Consider the following 15,064-nt stretch of genomic DNA (forward strand, 5'->3'; position numbering starts at 1 on the left):
AGAAGCAGCAGCAAGGCATCTGAGAGATCACATCTTTGTAAAGAAAATACATACAGCGCTAGGTAACTGGGGATTCCTTGTATCTGTGCCCAGGGCTCCTGCAGGCTCTTTCCACACAGTTAAAAGTACCTGAATGTGGCCGTTCCAGGGTCTCTCAGGCTGTTCTGGGGTCCTTGGACAGAAACAGCACTGGTTACGTTTCCCTGAGGGCTTTCCCTTGTGCCGTACAACAGGACAGCTCTACGTCGAGCCTTCCCGGCACCACCGCTGCCTAACAGGCCCCGATCCTGAGCAAAGCTGCGACTACCAGGAGCCCGCACGGGCCCTCGCGCTCCCGCTTGCCTCCCCCGTGGCCAAGAGGGACGGCCCCAGCCCCTGGGGCAACTCTGCCTGGTCGCGCCAGAGACAGAAAACACCTCCTGCCCCGCACCAGGAGAAACCAGGAAAAATCCACTGTCCCCGATGATCTACAGGGACTCTCGCACGAGCGGCACGCGTCCGGTAAGGAGCAGACACAGCAGGCTGCTGCTGCGGGGCTGAGAAGGCAGACGCACCCGAGCTGCGGCTCCCCGTTGCCGCAGAGCGCGACGCGGCGGGGCTCCCGCCGGCTGGCCGACAGAGAACCGCGCCTCCCGGCGCCTCGAGAAGCGCGACGTGCTCTCCCAGAAGCCCGGTATGCGAATGTTATCCCCAAATTGTGTTTGCTCTAGGTGACCTCGCTTGAGCAGGGGGGTTGGACTAGATGATCTCCAGAGGTCCCTTCCAACCTTACCGATTCTACGATTACCCGGCGTGCAAATGACCGATAGACACTCGGTGTTGGGATACTCGTTTATTTCATTTCCGTGGGGAGATGGGCACTAGGTGGAGTATCCACAAAGCTAGCACACCTTCTCCTTTCCTCATTCTTTATTTATATACAGTTTTCAGGGAATACTTCATACAGTTTTCTCTATTGGTTACAATTTTGTCACATAACTTATTCGCTCCCTGGTTGCGCTTTAACATTCCCGTTAATTAACATAAGAAGCAGAGAAGAAGGCGGTAACAACGTTATCCTGTCATTACCATCTCATTATTCAGTTAGGGGACTGTAACTTAGTATGTTAATAAGCCTTAAGGAATTGATAGGTTACTCTGGGTTATTCTGCTGTTTTTGTTTTGCTGACTCCTCACATTCTTCAAAGTGTTGTGGTTTCCTTGAGGTTATTCGGCTGGAACCGGTTGTTCACATTATTGTTCTACGATATCCTCTTTCCCTCGTCCCTGAGTCTTGTTAACTATCTGCAGGCTTTCCACAGCAGCGTTCCAACAAGAATACTACAACTTTCGGCATGCGCTGCAGACTAAAATGGCCTCCCGGAAACCCAGTGTCGGAAGACTCCTGCTCCCGGCGGGCCGCGCAAACCGACGTGGCCTCCCGGAAGACTCCTGCTCCCGGCGGGCCGCGCAAACCGACGTGGCCTCCCGGAAGACTCCTGCTCCCGGCGGGCCGCGCAAACCGACGTGGCCTCCCGGAAGACTCCTGCTCCCGGCGGGCCGCGCAAACCGACGTGGCCTCCCGGAAGACTCCTGCTCCCGGCGGGCCGCGCAAACCGACGTGGCCTCCCGGAAGACTCCTGCTCCCGGCGGGCCGGGGGGGGGGGGGGGGGGGGGGGCGGCCGCAGTACTCGGTGAGGTTTGACCCTGCGGCGATTCCGTTCCGCCCCCCCCCCTCCCCTCCGCACTCTCGGGACCCGGAAACCGCCGCACAGCCCGGGCCGCGGCCCCGCGATCCCCAGCACCGGCCCGGGCTCCCCGACACCGCCGCGACCGGCCCCGGGTCAGCTCCGGCGCCGCCCCTGCCCCGCGCGACCCTCCCCAGGTCTTCCCTTGCGATCCCTCCTCCCCCTCCACGACACGGTCCCGAGCTGATCCCGGACTCCCCGCGCTAATACGACCGCGCACTAAGCTCCACCGTAGCCCTGGCGCAACCCCTTCCCCCCGCCTCAGGCCCGGCGCAACCGCTTCGTCATCTCCTCTCCGGCCCCAGCGCGGCTCCTCCCTCCCCCCGGCCCCAGCGCAGTTTTCCCCGGCACGGTCCGCCTCAGTTGTGCCACATCACCCAGGACGCTCCCGTCCGCCGACACCCCCGGTACGTGCAGGACCCGGAGCCCCCGGCCCCCCGCTCACCTCCTCCGTGGTGCAGCCGCCGTTCCCGCGGGCGGTGATCGGCAGCAGCTTTATTGTCGCAGACCAGCCCCAGCAGGAGCTTCTCCCAAATGCAGAGCCTGGTCCTGGCACTTGCCCACTTCCTGCCCTCGCAGTCAACCCAACAGGCCCCACCTGGGACACATCCCAGCCCTGGGCCCCACCTGGGACGCATCCCAGCCCTGGGCCCCACAGCTGCAGCCCATCAGGGGCAGTTGGGGCTGCCAGGGCACCAGAGGCACCCTGGCTCCTGAGAGCAGCTTCCTGAAAGCTCAAGGGAGAGCCCTGTGGTGCACAGAGAGGAAAAGGGAGTATTCAGGGGACAAGAGAACAAATCAAGAGCTATGGGTGCAACAGAAGGGGGAAAAAAAAGGCAATGAAAGAGCAAACAGAACTATTCTAGGGGCACCAAAAGGCAAAGGGAGAGCCTTGAGGCACACTCGGAAGCACACAGAAAACTCTGGGACAGAGGAGAAAGCTAAACAGAGAACGTTGTGGCGCGTTGCAAAGCACACACACAGGGCCCTAAGGCACACCAAAAGGCACACGGGTGGCTTGGGGGCAACCCAAAAAGGTGAATTGAGGGGTCCTGAGGACATCAGGGAAGACACACAGGGCTCCGGGGCAAACCGAAACACAAAGGGCCTCGGTGCACACCGAAGAGGCCATAACGCGTGTCACAGAGCTCGACGCAGCTCCCCCCATCCACATGGGAACTCTTATCTTCCAGATCCAGACAGACAGGCCCCAGCCCCGGCCGCACAAAGGACGTTGCGGAGTGCTGAAAGCAAATCCGCGATCAGTCTGGACACCTCACACAGCCCTGGAAGGGCTCCGGCCACCCCCAGGATGACGGGAATGACGGCCAAGAGTCCCAGGGGTCCAGGCCACCCAAGGGAAATTCCCCACAGCCCTGTGAACAGCACTGAGTTCCCTGGGAATGGCAGGCACTCCAAAGTGCAAGGGAGTTGCGGACCAGCTCCCGGCCTCAGGCGCAACGTGTAACCTCCTCCCCTGGGCATCACCTTCGGGCGAGGGCACATCCGGAACCACAGGCGCAAGCGCAAAGAATAAACCAGCTGTTTATTGTTTGACTGCGCAGAAACATCACCTGGGAGCGAGCCTGCCACGGAGCACGGTGACAGCGCACTTCCCCTTACCGTGTGACAGGAAGGGTCATCTCTCTGTACGCCGGCCTCTGTAGGGGAAGGGTCAGCTCCCGCTGCCGCCCTTGACGCGGCAGGTATCCGAGTAGCCGACAGCCTACCCCTTTTCCTTCGGGGACAGGATTTAGCTCTGAGAGCAGAGAAGAAAATGGTCGATCTCGGTCGTCCGCACTTCTGCCCTGCGGGACGCTTGCACAGCTCTCAGTTCGCCCATCGCATCACCGGTCTTGGTGTAATAGGCCTGCGCTGTATCGAACCCAGATGCCAGGTCAGTGCACAGCGCTGAGCGCTGGATACAAGGGAAGGTTATAAACGCCAAAGAAGGGTTTGCAGCCTTTCTTCTTAGGCTTCAGGGCTTACAGTTTATTATCTAAGGAGTTAGCCCTTTTCATTTATCAGTAAGCCCTAAGCCCAGAACCCTAAGTAACAAACTGCAAATCTTGGCAACCAAACGGTTGCCAAGGCTTTAAAACTTACAGAGAGGTTGGATTTTTAAATCCTGCATCCTGATCGCTAAATGAGTAAATTGTATACCCTGACTGATAAAGACCAAGCCCTACATGAGAGGCCCTGAAAAACAAACTAAACAATAAACCATAAGTGAAAAAAAATTGGAACCCTCAGCTTTAAGCAAGAGGTACCAAAGCACCCATGAGCATGAAAACAATAGAGAGAAGCCAAAGAATGTTTGCCCATATCTTAAGAAGTTTCCTCTTAATTTGAAAGTGCAGCAGAGCAGGAGGACACGCATCAGAATTGTGTTACAGTTGCTGTTTACAGGCTCAGTTTAGCCACCATTCAGATGTGAGCACATGCAAGAAACATGCCAGAAGATCACACTGAGCTGCACTTCCATTGAACCTACCCTGAAACACCGCAAGCACTAATTCATCTCCATTATAATTAACTTCATATTTTTGGTCCTCTCAGCTCCACAGGCAAATGTCCAGAACCAGTGACAGTCTTTCCTTAAGGAAAGTGGTACCTGCTAAGAGAGAAAAGCACTGGTAACAACTGGTAGTGTTCCTCCTGCAGTCACTACTGACACCTCTGAAATCTTTTCCTCTGGCCAGTAAATCACACCCCAAAGAATAACCAGGAAATGCCTTACAGCAGCCAGAGCTAGGGTAAAGCACTGCAGCTTGGAAAATATTTTAATGAGGCAAAAACAGGCATGTTTTGAGCCTGTTAACCACATTGTGAACATCAGCGGTCCAAGAAGGCTAGCCGTTTGGCACATCACTTGCATTCCCACTCCCACGCGTGCACATCACCCACTTATTGCCCACACTCACCTCTGGTCAACCCAAAAATAACCTCTCTCTTCCACAGCACACAGACTGCACCATCTCCCCATCCCTGATGGTGGGGCAGCTGCCTTCTGCTTCCCAGCCTCTCTCATGCAGTCTGAGCTGGCCCTCCGTAGCTGGCTGCAGATTCCCCTGCACCCCCAGCCGCGAGGCTCTTCCCACTGCTGGACTAAACCTCAGCGCCCACAGAGGCCGGGATGCGAGAGGCCAAACTGCACAGCCCTTCTGTGACAATCACCTTGTCTGCGGCCTGAATTTGCTCCCGCGGTCATGACTGACAGTCACCTTGGCTCCGCTTCATCACCAGGATGTCACGGCAGCCCTCACAGATGGGCTGGCTCCAGCCTTCAGGACGTGGTACTCTGCAGGGACCCTGCAGTGCTGGAAGGGGCTTACTCGGTACAGAAATGCACACAGCCCACAGAGGGGTCAGCCGTCTGCTTTCACTTACCCTCCTCACTCACCACAGGAGGGAAGGAAAAGTAAAAAGCTCTTACCCTGGGCGTGCGGTCCCCAGGAACACCCCGCGCTCACCCAGCAGCCTGCTAGCCCGTGCCCCTGCTTCCAGCCGCGCTCCTCAGCAAAGCTGCAGACCCCTGCGCGAATAAAACACAGGCGTAAAAGGCCCCGAGGAGCAGCTGCCGGCCACCTCCAGGCGCCGGAAAAGAGCAGCCCGCGAACGCAACTTAAAAGCGGCCACGGCTGCTGCGCGCCCCGCCCCCGCCCCGCCCCTTTCCGCCCTTCCCGACGGCCGCCTCGCGCCCCGCCCCCGCCCCGCCCCTTTCCGCCCTTCCGACGGCCGCCTCGCGCCCCGCCCCCGCCCCGCCCCTTTCCGCCCTTCCGACGGCCGCCTCGCGCCCCGCCCCTGCCCCGCCCCTTTCCGCCCTTCCGACGGCCGCCTCGCGCCCCGCCCCTGCCCCGCCCCTGCCCCGCCCTTCCGACGGCCGCCTCGCGCCCCGCCCCCGCCCCTTTCCCGCCCTTCCCGACGGCCGCCTCGGGCGGGCGCCATGGCGGCGGGCACCTCCCCCCCTGGGCCGCGGGGGCGCGGCCGGACCCGCAGAGCCGAGGCCGCGCCAGCGGAGCAGCGAGAGGCCCCGGCCAGGGGGGGGCCCCCGCACCGTCGAGGGACCCGGCGCAGAGCTCGACCCCCCGCGGCCTGCACTCCCCTGTGCCCCCCCGCCCCAGCACGGGGAAAACGGCTTGAGATGAGGGGAGACAAGCCGCGGTGCCAGGCTGCACGTGTGCACCCCCATCACACACACACGTGCTCCTTGCATGTGTGTGCACACACACACCCTCACACACGTGTGCAACACGCACACAAACACATAGAGGCCTGGCAGTGAATGTGAGCGCTGAGGCCTCATATGAATGTGCACACACACCTCTTGCACAAGTGCAACAGCTCCGTTGCACAGGCACGTGTATATGGCATCGAGAGGTGAGGTGGCTGGAACGAGGTGGCATCTGGGTGCCCAAGTCCCCACCCAGCCCAGGTGTGGGTGAAGGAGCAGCTGCCAAGCCCCCCCCCCCCCAGTGCCTCCCCACAACAAGGAGATGGCTTGGGGCCAGGGGAGGCGATGGGGCTGGGGGGGATCAGTAACAACCTGTAGCAAGTGTTAAGGTGGGGGCCTGGAGTACGAAGGTTTGGGGGCAGCAAGGGCATAAGGAAGGGACAGCACCAGGGAACTGTAAAATGGAGGAGGGCATGAGGAGACGGGAGAGGCATGCAGCTTAGGCGGGCAGAGCATCCTCCCAACCCACAGCGCACACGCCACGCAAACGCCTCCCCCCGCTAGACCGGGCTTCCCCAGCCCCCTCCATCCCTGGTGTCCCCATGCCCTGCAGGCATTCTCCAGGGCAGCCTTTGCCCCAGCCCACACCTCCCTTCTTACATAAGATCAGGATGGGAACACCCCGCGCCTTTCCTCCAGGGCTGGCACGGAGCCCCTCCCTGCTCTGCAGCGCCTGTCGCCTCGCTGCTGGCCATGGCCGACCCGGCCGGGTATGTGGACAGCCTGGCCAAGTCGCTGCACGTCTTCCGCCGCTTCCCGCTGCAGGAGGTGCAAGGCATCCCGCTCATGGAGCCCATTGCCCAGCAGTGGGGGCCCATCGAAAGCTTCCAGGCACGTCCTGACGACCTCCTCATCGCCACCTATCCCAAGGCGGGTGAGAGCCGGGACCGGGCTGGGGGCTGGAGCCGGGCCGTCCGGGAGGCGGGCACCGCACCCCCAGGCCAGCTGCTGACCCTGCTGCTCCTCCCGCAGGCACCACCTGGATGCAGGAGATCGTTGACCTCATCCTGGCTAGGGGGGACGCGGCCAAAGCCCGTCGGGCACCCACCCACATCCGCATCCCCTTTCTTGAGATCTGCTCCCCACTCCCCGTGCCCTCAGGTGAGCCTGTGCCCCCCCACCTCCCTCCCTGCCCCCCACCGTCCCCAGCCCTGGCTCCCCTTGCCCCTGCCCCGTGCTGGGGTCCCTGCTCCATCCCTCACCCAGTGATCCTTGCTGTCCTCCCGCACCCGGTGCCTGCCTCCTGCCCACTCTCTCCTTCTGCCCCCTCCACTCAGTGTCCCCTGCCCTGGCGGAGCCTCACCACCCCCCACCTCAGAGTCTCCACTCTGTCTGAGCTCTGTCTCCCACTCTGGTGTCCCCACCCTGGTGACCTTTGCTGTCCCTGGCCAGGGTCCCTGCCTTGCGCACACTTGCTATCTCGCTCTGGGGTCCTTGCTCAGTCCCTGCTCCGTTTCCCGGTCCAAGGGGTCCCCTCACCATCTCCAAGCCACCCGCCTTGTTCCTTGCAGGGGTCACCCAGCTCCTGAATGCCCCACCCCCCCGTGTCATCAAGACCCATCTCCCCTTCCAGCTGGTGCCCAAGACCTTCTGGGAGCAGGGCTGCAAGGTGAGACCCAAGCCCCCCATGTGGCCCCCAGCCCTCATCCTTCCCATCGCTCCAGGCCTTCATGCCTTGCTCCCCCCCCCCAACAGGTGATTTACGTGGCCCGCAATGCCAAGGACAACGTGGTCTCCTACTACTTCTTTGACCAGATGAACAAGACGCAGCCAGAGCCAGGGCCCTGGCCCGAGTACCTGCAGAAATTCATGGATGAGAAATGTCAGTCCTGTGGGGCAGGAGGGAGGGAGGAAGAGGGCCCCAGGAGAGCATTACAGGCGGTCCGCAGGCCGCACAGCAAGGGGTGGCTCTCACAGGGCTGCCGCCTGCTTTCCCCGCAGTGGCCTGGGGCTCCTGGTACGATCATGTCCGCCGATACTGGGAGGAGCGGCACAATCACTGCATCCTCTATGTCTTCTACGAGGACATGAAGGAAGTAAGCAGGAGGTGGGGGGGCTCCACCATGGGTCACTGCCATCAGGCCTGTCTCACCCCTCTGCTCTGCAGGACCCAGAGCGGGAGATCACCCGTGTGGCCTCCTTCCTGGAGCAGCCCCTGACGCCGGAGCAGGTGGCAGCTGTGGTGCAGCACAGCTCCTTCGAGGTCATGCGGGACAACCCCATGGCCAACTACAGCTCCATCCCCACTGCCCTCCTTGACCAGAGCATCAGCCCCTTCATGCGCAGAGGTAAGTGTCGTGGGGCAGGGTGCCGTCGGGCAGGACAGGAGCACCCTAGGGCACCCCGCCCCTCCTGCATCCCTGTCATGAGCAGAGATGAGTACCTGGGGGGGGGGGGCGCTGTGGGGCAGTCCAAGATGCCTGGGGCGGTTCAGACTGTCGTGGGGCTGTTGGGGACCCCCTGACCCCCTCTTCCCGTGCTTTCAGGGGAGGTTGGCGACTGGAAGAACCACTTCACCGTGGCCCAGAGCGAGGCCTTTGATGCCCACTACCAGCACCGCATGGGTGATGCTGAGCCCCACTTCCGCACCTGCCTCTAGGGCCAGGGCAACGCCTGGGTCCGCCGTGGGGCGGGACTCCATCTCCTCATTCTAGGGGGCGGGGGGAGGGAGTGGCCCATGTTGGGCAGGGCTGCCCCACCCCACTCAGCTGCACTGGGGCAATAAAGAGGGTCAGACAGGCTGGACTGCACTGTGGGGCAGAGAGCTCTTTACCCACCCCAGAGCAGTAAGGAGCTCATGAACCTCGCCCGATGCCGTGGGGCAGCGCCCTTGCCCCCGCGGTGGAAGGACGTGGCCTGTGCCACAAAGGCTCGGGGCTCGGCACGGAGGGCATTGCGCAGCCCCGAACATGCCTTGGTTACTCATTACCCCACAGCTGACCTTGTCTGTTGGGACTGGTGTCCCTTGGCCCCACAGCACGTCTGCCCCGCACGCCCGCCCCTCACCCCTTCACCATCAGGCACACGAGACATGATGGAGCCAAGGGGGGGCAGCCACCCCTCTGATTTATTGGGGTTCACTGACAGGGAAGGGGTCTGCCTGCAGGTGGGGCAGCTCTGGCCTCCCTGCCCCATGGCAAGGCCACCCCCGGAGCAGCGCCTGCCTGGGGCATGCTGATGGACTCGTGGTCAGCCTGTCCCCGGTCCGGCGAGCCTGTGGGGAGCAGAGATGGCGTTGGTGGCGGGGCATCCCTGTGCCACCCCCCTCCCTGGCCCCTCTACGCATCCTGCTGCGGGTCTGAGGTGTCTGTGGGGGACAGAGTCTCCCTGCAGGGGGGCAGAGAGGGAGGGCATGGGCAGGAGCAGCCTCTCTCTGCCCCACAGCTCCACGCTTGCAGGTACTCCTGGCCCGTCCTGCTGACACTGCAAAGCAAGAGGAGCTGAGAGCAGGGAGAAGGGGCCGTGGGCAGGAATGTGCAGTGGGGCAGGACGTGCTTGAGGGATGGGGGGGGCAGCCGTGGGGCACTCACTGGCTCTGCTGCTGCTGGCTGGGTTCACATAGTCCTGGTCCACATCTGGAGGTGGGGAGACCAGTCTGGCCCCACATCGCACCCCCGCCAAGTCCCTGCCTTGCCCTCCGGTCCCCATGGCTGCCCCTTGGCCCTTCATCTCAGGCCCGAGTTTCTGCTCTTCCTGCCCTCCTGCAGCCCCATGTTTGATGCCCACCTCCCTGCCTCGGCCCGAGCCCCACATCTCACACCCCACCGTTCCCCTGCCCGGTGACGTTGATGGAGCTGGCCTGGCTGTCTGCATCCGCAGGGAGAAGCTGGTTCTGGAGCCAGGTGCAGGGGGCTGCCCCACATGTGGGGCAGCCCCAGCCCTGCTCGCCTGCAGAGGATCCCTGCTGCGGCCCTGGGAACGGAGGTGGCAGAGCTGTACATCCCCCCAGCCCCACAGTGCCCCCCCCCCCCCCCCGCAGTGACTAGACACCTATGGAGCACTTGGCACTATGGGGCTGGGGGTCCCCACACTGCCGTGGGCTTGCTGTGCACCCACTTGTTGTGGGGCTCACTGCGCCCCCCCCCAACTTCCTGCCTGCTTCCCACTTCCTCTCGCACCTCCGCCCCCCCGCGCATGGCAGCATGGGGCCCAGCCCTGCGGCCTGCCCCACGGCGCAGAGAGGCCGAGGCGCAGCTAAGTGCAGCTCCCACAGCTTTATTCAGCGTTGCGGAGGGCGGGGCCCCGGGACCCCGGGCAGGCCGGGGGGCAGCAGGGGCTGCTTCTCAGGACGTGTCAGACGAAGGTGCGCGGACGGGGCGGGGTGCAATAAATTAACGGGGCGGCCCGGCCAGTTCCCAGGGCTCCAGCCGCTGCTCCTGGTGCCCACGCCGGGCGACGGCCGGCAGCGCCTGTGGGAGACACCGGGGTCACCTGGGCCCCAGGGACCGTGCGGGGCAGCTGAGGGGCGGGTCTGGGGCGTGCGCGCGGGGGCCGGATGTGGGGCGCGCGGGGGCTGGCCGAGGTCACCTGGCGCTCAGTGCTGCAGGTTCTCGTAGTCCGGGGCATCCTCCTCGCTCTCGCTGGCTGTGGGGGACACAGGGGCGCCCCGCAGTGAGGGGGGGGCACAGCTCATGTGGGGTGCCCCATGGTTGTTTGGAGGGGGGGGGTCTCAGCCTGCATGGGGCAGGCCAAAGTAGCCTCAAAACGCTCACCGTAGCGGGGTGCGGGGCTGGCCCCGGCATCGGGGATGTTGACGTACTCCAGGCTGTCTGCTGTAGGGAGCAGGGGGAGTAAGAGGGGAGATGGGGCAGGGTTGGGGGTCCCAGCCCCACAGCTCTGCCCCACAGCACGCGACTCACCAAGGGACTGGCGGTGGCCATCGGGGACGTTCTCATACTCCTCGCCAGGCGCCACTGGCAGACAGTCAGGATCAGGGGGATAGGACGGGCTCAGGGGGAGAGGAGGAAGGGGATAGGGACAGGGACGAGGGAGTGAGGACGGAGACAGGGTGCCGGGCTCATCTGAGGAGCCGCCTGGCCTGGGGTCGCTGGGGATGGGGACAAGGATGGGACGGGGGGACGAGGACAGGGACAGAGTGCCAGGCTCACCCGAGGAGCCGCTGACCCTGGCCTGGAGTCACTGGGGATGAGGACAGGGACAGGATGGGGGGACGAGGAGGGGGACAGGGTGCCGGGCTCACCCGAGGAGCCGCCGACCCTGGCCTGGAGTCACTGGGGATGAGGACAGGGACGGGACGGGGGGACGAGGAGGGGGACAGGGTGCCGGGCTCACCCGAGGAGCTGCCGACCCTGGCCTGGGGTTGCTGGGGATGGGGATGGGGACAGGATGGGGGGACGAGGAGGGGGACAGGGTGCCGGGCTCACCCGAGGAGCCGCCGACCCTGGCCTGGGGTCGCTGGGGATGGGGACAAGGATGGGACAGGGGGACGAGGAGGGGGACAGGGTGCCGGGCTCACCCAAGGAGCCGCTGTCCCTGGCCTGGGGTTGCTGGGGTGGACTGGGCTCGGCCGCGCCGTCCGGGAGCACCTCCCTGGGAGGGGAAGGACAGGGGGCCGTTAGGGCCGGGGACGTCGGGGACAGCCCCCGGCGCCCGTGGCAGCGGCACCCACACGTAGCCGGTGGCGTAGAGCTCGTTGTTGTAGTCGTCCTCGCTCTCGGGGGCGGCCGGGGGGGCCGGGGACGGGGCGCGTGGCCAGGCCACCCGGGGATGGCCGCCTGCCTCGCCCTCGTTCTCGTAGCTGGGCACGCTGTCTGGGGACACACGGGGACATCAGTGCTGCCAGCGGCGAGGCACGCACTGTGTCCCCACAGGGTGGCCACACAGCCCACAGTGACACAGGCATGGGGACCTCACCTTGTCCCCAGCCGCCCCTGTGTCCCTCAGGGACACCAGCACAGGGACTTCACGGTGTCCCTTCCCACCCCCGGGGACCTGTATGTCCCACAGTGGTGCTGGGACAGGGATGTCACTGTTGTCATCTTTCCAGAGACCCTTTGTCCCCTCCCCACATGCACACTGGGACAGGGACCTCCCTGCATCCTCAACACCATCCCAGGCACCCCAGTGTCCCACTGTGATGCTGCAGCAGGGGTGTCACCATGTCCCCCCCCCCCCAAACTCCAGGTCACTGCTGGGAGCACTAGGGCAAGGATGTCACCGCGTCCCCACACCCCCAGGACCCTGCACTTGCCGTTGTCCGGTTCTGGGCGGGTGAAGGAGACCTTGCGGCTCTGAGGGGCTTGTGGGGACCGCCTGGGGGGGGGAGAGAGGGGTCAGGCTACGTCCCCATCCCCCGTTGCACACAGGGACGTATCACCCCTGTCCCCGACACTCACGGGATGGACAGGAACGGCTCTGCTGAGGGCACCTTCTGCTGCTTGATCGGAGTGCGAGAGGGGCCTGGGGGGGAAGAGATGTAATGGGGTGAGGGATGGCAATGCCATAGGGTTGGAGACACTGCAAGGTGAAGGACAGAGACACTGTGGGGACGGGGATGTTGAAGGGCGGCAGATGGGGACGCAAAGGGACGGGACTGCTGTAGGGCTGTGGGATGAGGATGCTGTGGTATGAGAGATGGAGACAGGCACACTGTGGGGTGAGGACCAGGGATGCTGTAGAGTCAGGAACAAGGATGCTTTAGGGAATGGAGAGATCGTAAGGTTAGGGAGCTGGATGCTGCGGAATAACGGATGGCGATGGATAGGGATGCACAGGGATGGGGACACTGTGGGGTGAGTGAGGCAGATGCACAGGGACATGCCACTAGGGATGCATGGGGATGGGGAGGGAGGCGGATGCACAAGGATGTGGCACTGGGCGTGGGGAGGGAGGTGGACACACGGGGATGGGGACAGAGTCAGATGCACAGGCATGTGGCACTAGGGATGCACAGGGATGGGGAGGGAGGCGGATGCACAAGGATGTGGCACTGGGGACACACGGGGATGGGGAGGGAGGTGGATGCACAGGGATGTAGCACTAGGAATGGTGACACTGTGGCAGAGGGACAGGCCCAGAGAGGGGCAGATACTCACACCTGGGCCGCGTCAGCAGCATGAAGCTGTTGTGGGGCTCACAGGGTGGGGGCCTGGGGGCAGCACACGTGGTTAGAGCCCCTGGGACCCCACTCCTGGGGCCCTGTGCTCCCCCACCGCCCCCGACACTCACTTGTACTCATAGTTGTCGATCTGGGCGCTGTGGCCTGGGGGGGGGGGAAGAGCAGCAGAGTGAGACGGGGTCCCCAGCACCCCCCCCCCGCCCCCCAGCATGGGGCCCACCCCACTCACCGCAGGGGTCTCGGCAGCGGGCGCAGAGGGCAGCCAGCAGCGCGGTGGGGACGAGGAGGAGGAGGCCCCAGAGCAGCCCCTCGGGCCATGGCGCGTCCATGAGGCCTGCGGGGACAGTCGGGGCAGCCGGAGGCCGGTCCCCGGGCGCTGCGGGCGAGGACAGGGACTCGCGGCTCCCTCGGGAGACGGGAGGGAGCCTGCGGGTCGCGGCAGGGTGCCCCAGCTCCCGGCGGGGCACGCGGCCGGCGGCTCTGTGGGTGCCGGAGGCGGGTGCTGTGCGGCTCCTGCTGCTGCTGCGGTTTCCACCCCCGGCCCAGCTGCGGAGCCGTCAGCACCCTCGCAGGATGCAGCCCCCAGAGCAGGGCAGAGGCCCAGCGCTGGGGGCCTCCAGCGCCTGGAAACTTGGACATCCGAGTGTTGCTTTCTGCTGCGTTCAGGAACGCGGTGTTGGGAAGCACCAGCACCTCGTGTTAGGGAACCCGTGCTGGGCCACGTTCAGGGACATGAGCATCGGGACTCCCACCCCCCACGTTTGGGAACATGAGCATCAGGGGCTCCCGTGCCCCGCATTTGGGGAACGTGAGCATCAGGGGCTCCCATGCCCCACGTCTGGGAACATGAGCATGGGGGGCTCCCGTGCCCCATGTTCAGGAACAGGAGCATTAGCTGTTCCTGCGCCTCACATTCAGGGACTTGAGCGTTGGCGGCTCCCGCGCCCTACGTTTGTGGAATGTGAACTTCGGGGGCTCCCACGCCCCACATTCGGGGACATGAGCATCAGCTGTTCCCGTATCCCACATTCGGGGACGTGAGCATTGGTGGCTCCACGGCCCCATGTTTGGGGACGGGAGCATCGGTGGCTCCACGGCCCATGTTCAGGGACACAAAACCATTGGCTGTTCTTGCGCCCAGGGACACAAGTGCTGGTGGCTCCTGCGCCCCACATTTGGGGAGACAAGCATTGGCTGTTCCCACGCCCCACATTTGGGGACACAAGTGTTGATGGCTCCCACACCCCACGTTGGGGGACACGAATATCGGCGTCTCAGCAGCCCATGTTTAGGGACACGAGCATTGGCTGTTCCCGCACCCCACATTCGGAGACAGGAGCGTTGGCAGCTCCCGCGCCCCGCGCCCGGGGACACGAGCATCGGTGGCTCCCATATCCCTAGGGAAAGCAGGCAGGCGGTGCTGCGGCCCATGTTAAGGAGCTCGGCATCCCGGCATGCAGCACCCCGAGCTCGGGAAGCTGGGTGTCGGGGTGCTCCGGCCTCTTGTGCTCTGGCAGTGCAGTTGGGTGTATCAGCCCGCGGCCCTGCGGCCTCGCCTTCCAGGAGGGAACAGAGGCATCGGGGCGCCCCGTCCCAGCGGACACGGGGAGGAGAGGGGCCACAGCCCTCGCCCAGGGCCCGCAGCAGCTCGACAGGAAGAGCGGCCATAGTACCGAGCCAGCACGGAGCAGGGCCATGCCATGGGACGGGGAGCAGCTCGTCCCCCCCGCCACCACCCAGGAGAGCCTGGGGAGCAGGGGCCGCAGGGGGACAAAGGAGCCAGTGGCAACATGGGGAAGCTAGACAGACCCCCGAGTCCCCCTCCCCCCAAAATGTCGCTGCCCGACGGAAACCTGGTGCCCTGGCTGGGGCCTCGCCAGTGGTGCCCGCATGTCCGCGCGAGGCTGGGGCGCGAGGACCCCAGCCCCCCCGACCCCCCGGCCCGGCGCCTACCTGGGCCCTGGCGACGTCCGGCTCTGCCTCCTCCCAGCGCTGCCTGGGGCCCCGTCGCCCTGGCACGCGCGG

General features: G+C 64.2%; 2 protein-coding genes and 2 long non-coding RNA genes across 9 annotated transcripts; 2 read left to right on the forward strand and 2 right to left on the reverse strand.

Moving 5' to 3' along the window:
- The first annotated feature begins 1,723 nt into the window (after nucleotides 1-1,723).
- LOC134154073 (uncharacterized) lies at nucleotides 1,724-3,281 on the forward strand. Its single transcript, XR_009961330.1, has 2 exons — nucleotides 1,724-2,134; nucleotides 2,921-3,281. It is a non-coding gene; the product is annotated as an uncharacterized LOC134154073 (long non-coding RNA).
- On the reverse strand, nucleotides 3,259-5,356 carry LOC134154072 (uncharacterized). 2 transcript variants are annotated; one of them, XR_009961329.1, is made up of 3 exons: nucleotides 4,905-5,356; nucleotides 4,222-4,341; nucleotides 3,259-3,602 (listed from the first exon to the last, which is right to left on the reverse strand). It is a non-coding gene; the product is annotated as an uncharacterized LOC134154072 (long non-coding RNA). The 2 variants fall into 2 exon arrangements; XR_009961328.1 differs by having other exon boundaries at nucleotides 4,222-4,344.
- Nucleotides 5,357-6,621: 1,265 nt separating this feature from the next.
- Nucleotides 6,622-8,706, forward strand: LOC134154071 (sulfotransferase 1B1-like). The gene is made up of 7 exons (XM_062600734.1): nucleotides 6,622-6,835; nucleotides 6,934-7,062; nucleotides 7,473-7,570; nucleotides 7,657-7,783; nucleotides 7,903-7,997; nucleotides 8,069-8,249; nucleotides 8,448-8,706. Exons 1-7 carry the CDS (start codon nucleotides 6,655-6,657, stop codon nucleotides 8,558-8,560), a joined length of 924 nt encoding a protein of 307 aa, XP_062456718.1. The 5' UTR covers nucleotides 6,622-6,654; the 3' UTR covers nucleotides 8,561-8,706.
- A 290-nt stretch (nucleotides 8,707-8,996) lies between these two features.
- On the reverse strand, nucleotides 8,997-15,018 carry LAT (linker for activation of T cells). 5 transcript variants are annotated; one of them, XR_009961326.1, is made up of 13 exons: nucleotides 14,993-15,018; nucleotides 13,269-13,415; nucleotides 13,150-13,183; nucleotides 13,017-13,069; nucleotides 12,318-12,381; nucleotides 12,173-12,234; nucleotides 11,591-11,728; nucleotides 11,438-11,511; nucleotides 10,821-10,874; nucleotides 10,674-10,733; nucleotides 10,489-10,545; nucleotides 10,080-10,370; nucleotides 8,997-9,175 (listed from the first exon to the last, which is right to left on the reverse strand). XR_009961326.1 is itself a non-coding variant. In XM_062600730.1 (11 exons), exons 1-10 carry the CDS (start codon nucleotides 13,366-13,368, stop codon nucleotides 10,496-10,498), a joined length of 690 nt encoding a protein of 229 aa, XP_062456714.1. In that variant the 5' UTR covers nucleotides 13,369-14,846; the 3' UTR covers nucleotides 10,283-10,370; nucleotides 10,489-10,495. The 5 variants fall into 5 exon arrangements, 3 of the variants coding, with proteins under 3 accessions (XP_062456714.1, XP_062456713.1, XP_062456715.1); XM_062600730.1 differs by lacking the exons at nucleotides 8,997-9,175; nucleotides 14,993-15,018 and having other exon boundaries at nucleotides 10,283-10,370; nucleotides 10,674-10,730; nucleotides 11,591-11,732; nucleotides 13,269-14,846; XM_062600729.1 differs by lacking the exons at nucleotides 8,997-9,175; nucleotides 14,993-15,018 and having other exon boundaries at nucleotides 10,283-10,370; nucleotides 11,591-11,732; nucleotides 13,269-14,846.
- Between the last annotated feature and the right edge of the window lie 46 nt (nucleotides 15,019-15,064).

Source organism: Rhea pennata (genome assembly GCF_028389875.1).
Source record: "Rhea pennata isolate bPtePen1 chromosome 34 unlocalized genomic scaffold, bPtePen1.pri SUPER_34_unloc_1, whole genome shotgun sequence".
In the NCBI taxonomy this organism is placed as follows: domain Eukaryota; kingdom Metazoa; phylum Chordata; class Aves; order Rheiformes; family Rheidae; genus Rhea; species Rhea pennata.

Excerpts from the sequence above, each read along its gene's own strand:
- LOC134154071 (XM_062600734.1), top strand. The coding sequence starts at position 6,655 with ATGGCCGACCCGGCCGGGTATGTGGACAGCCTGGCCAAGTCGCTGCAC. Across the intron at positions 7,063-7,472 it reads CCCACTCCCCGTGCCCTCAG|GGGTCACCCAGCTCCTGAAT; the intron begins GTGAGCCTGTGC and ends TGTTCCTTGCAG. Across the intron at positions 7,998-8,068 it reads TCTACGAGGACATGAAGGAA|GACCCAGAGCGGGAGATCAC; the intron begins GTAAGCAGGAGG and ends TCTGCTCTGCAG.
- LAT (XM_062600731.1), bottom strand. The coding sequence starts at position 13,678 with ATGTCCAAGTTTCCAGGCGCTGGAGGCCCCCAGCGCTGGGCCTCTGCC. Across the intron at positions 11,512-11,590 it reads CTCTACGCCACCGGCTACGT|GGAGGTGCTCCCGGACGGCG; the intron begins GTGGGTGCCGCT and ends TTCCCCTCCCAG. Across the intron at positions 10,734-10,820 it reads TGGCCACCGCCAGTCCCTTG|CAGACAGCCTGGAGTACGTC; the intron begins GTGAGTCGCGTG and ends TGCTCCCTACAG.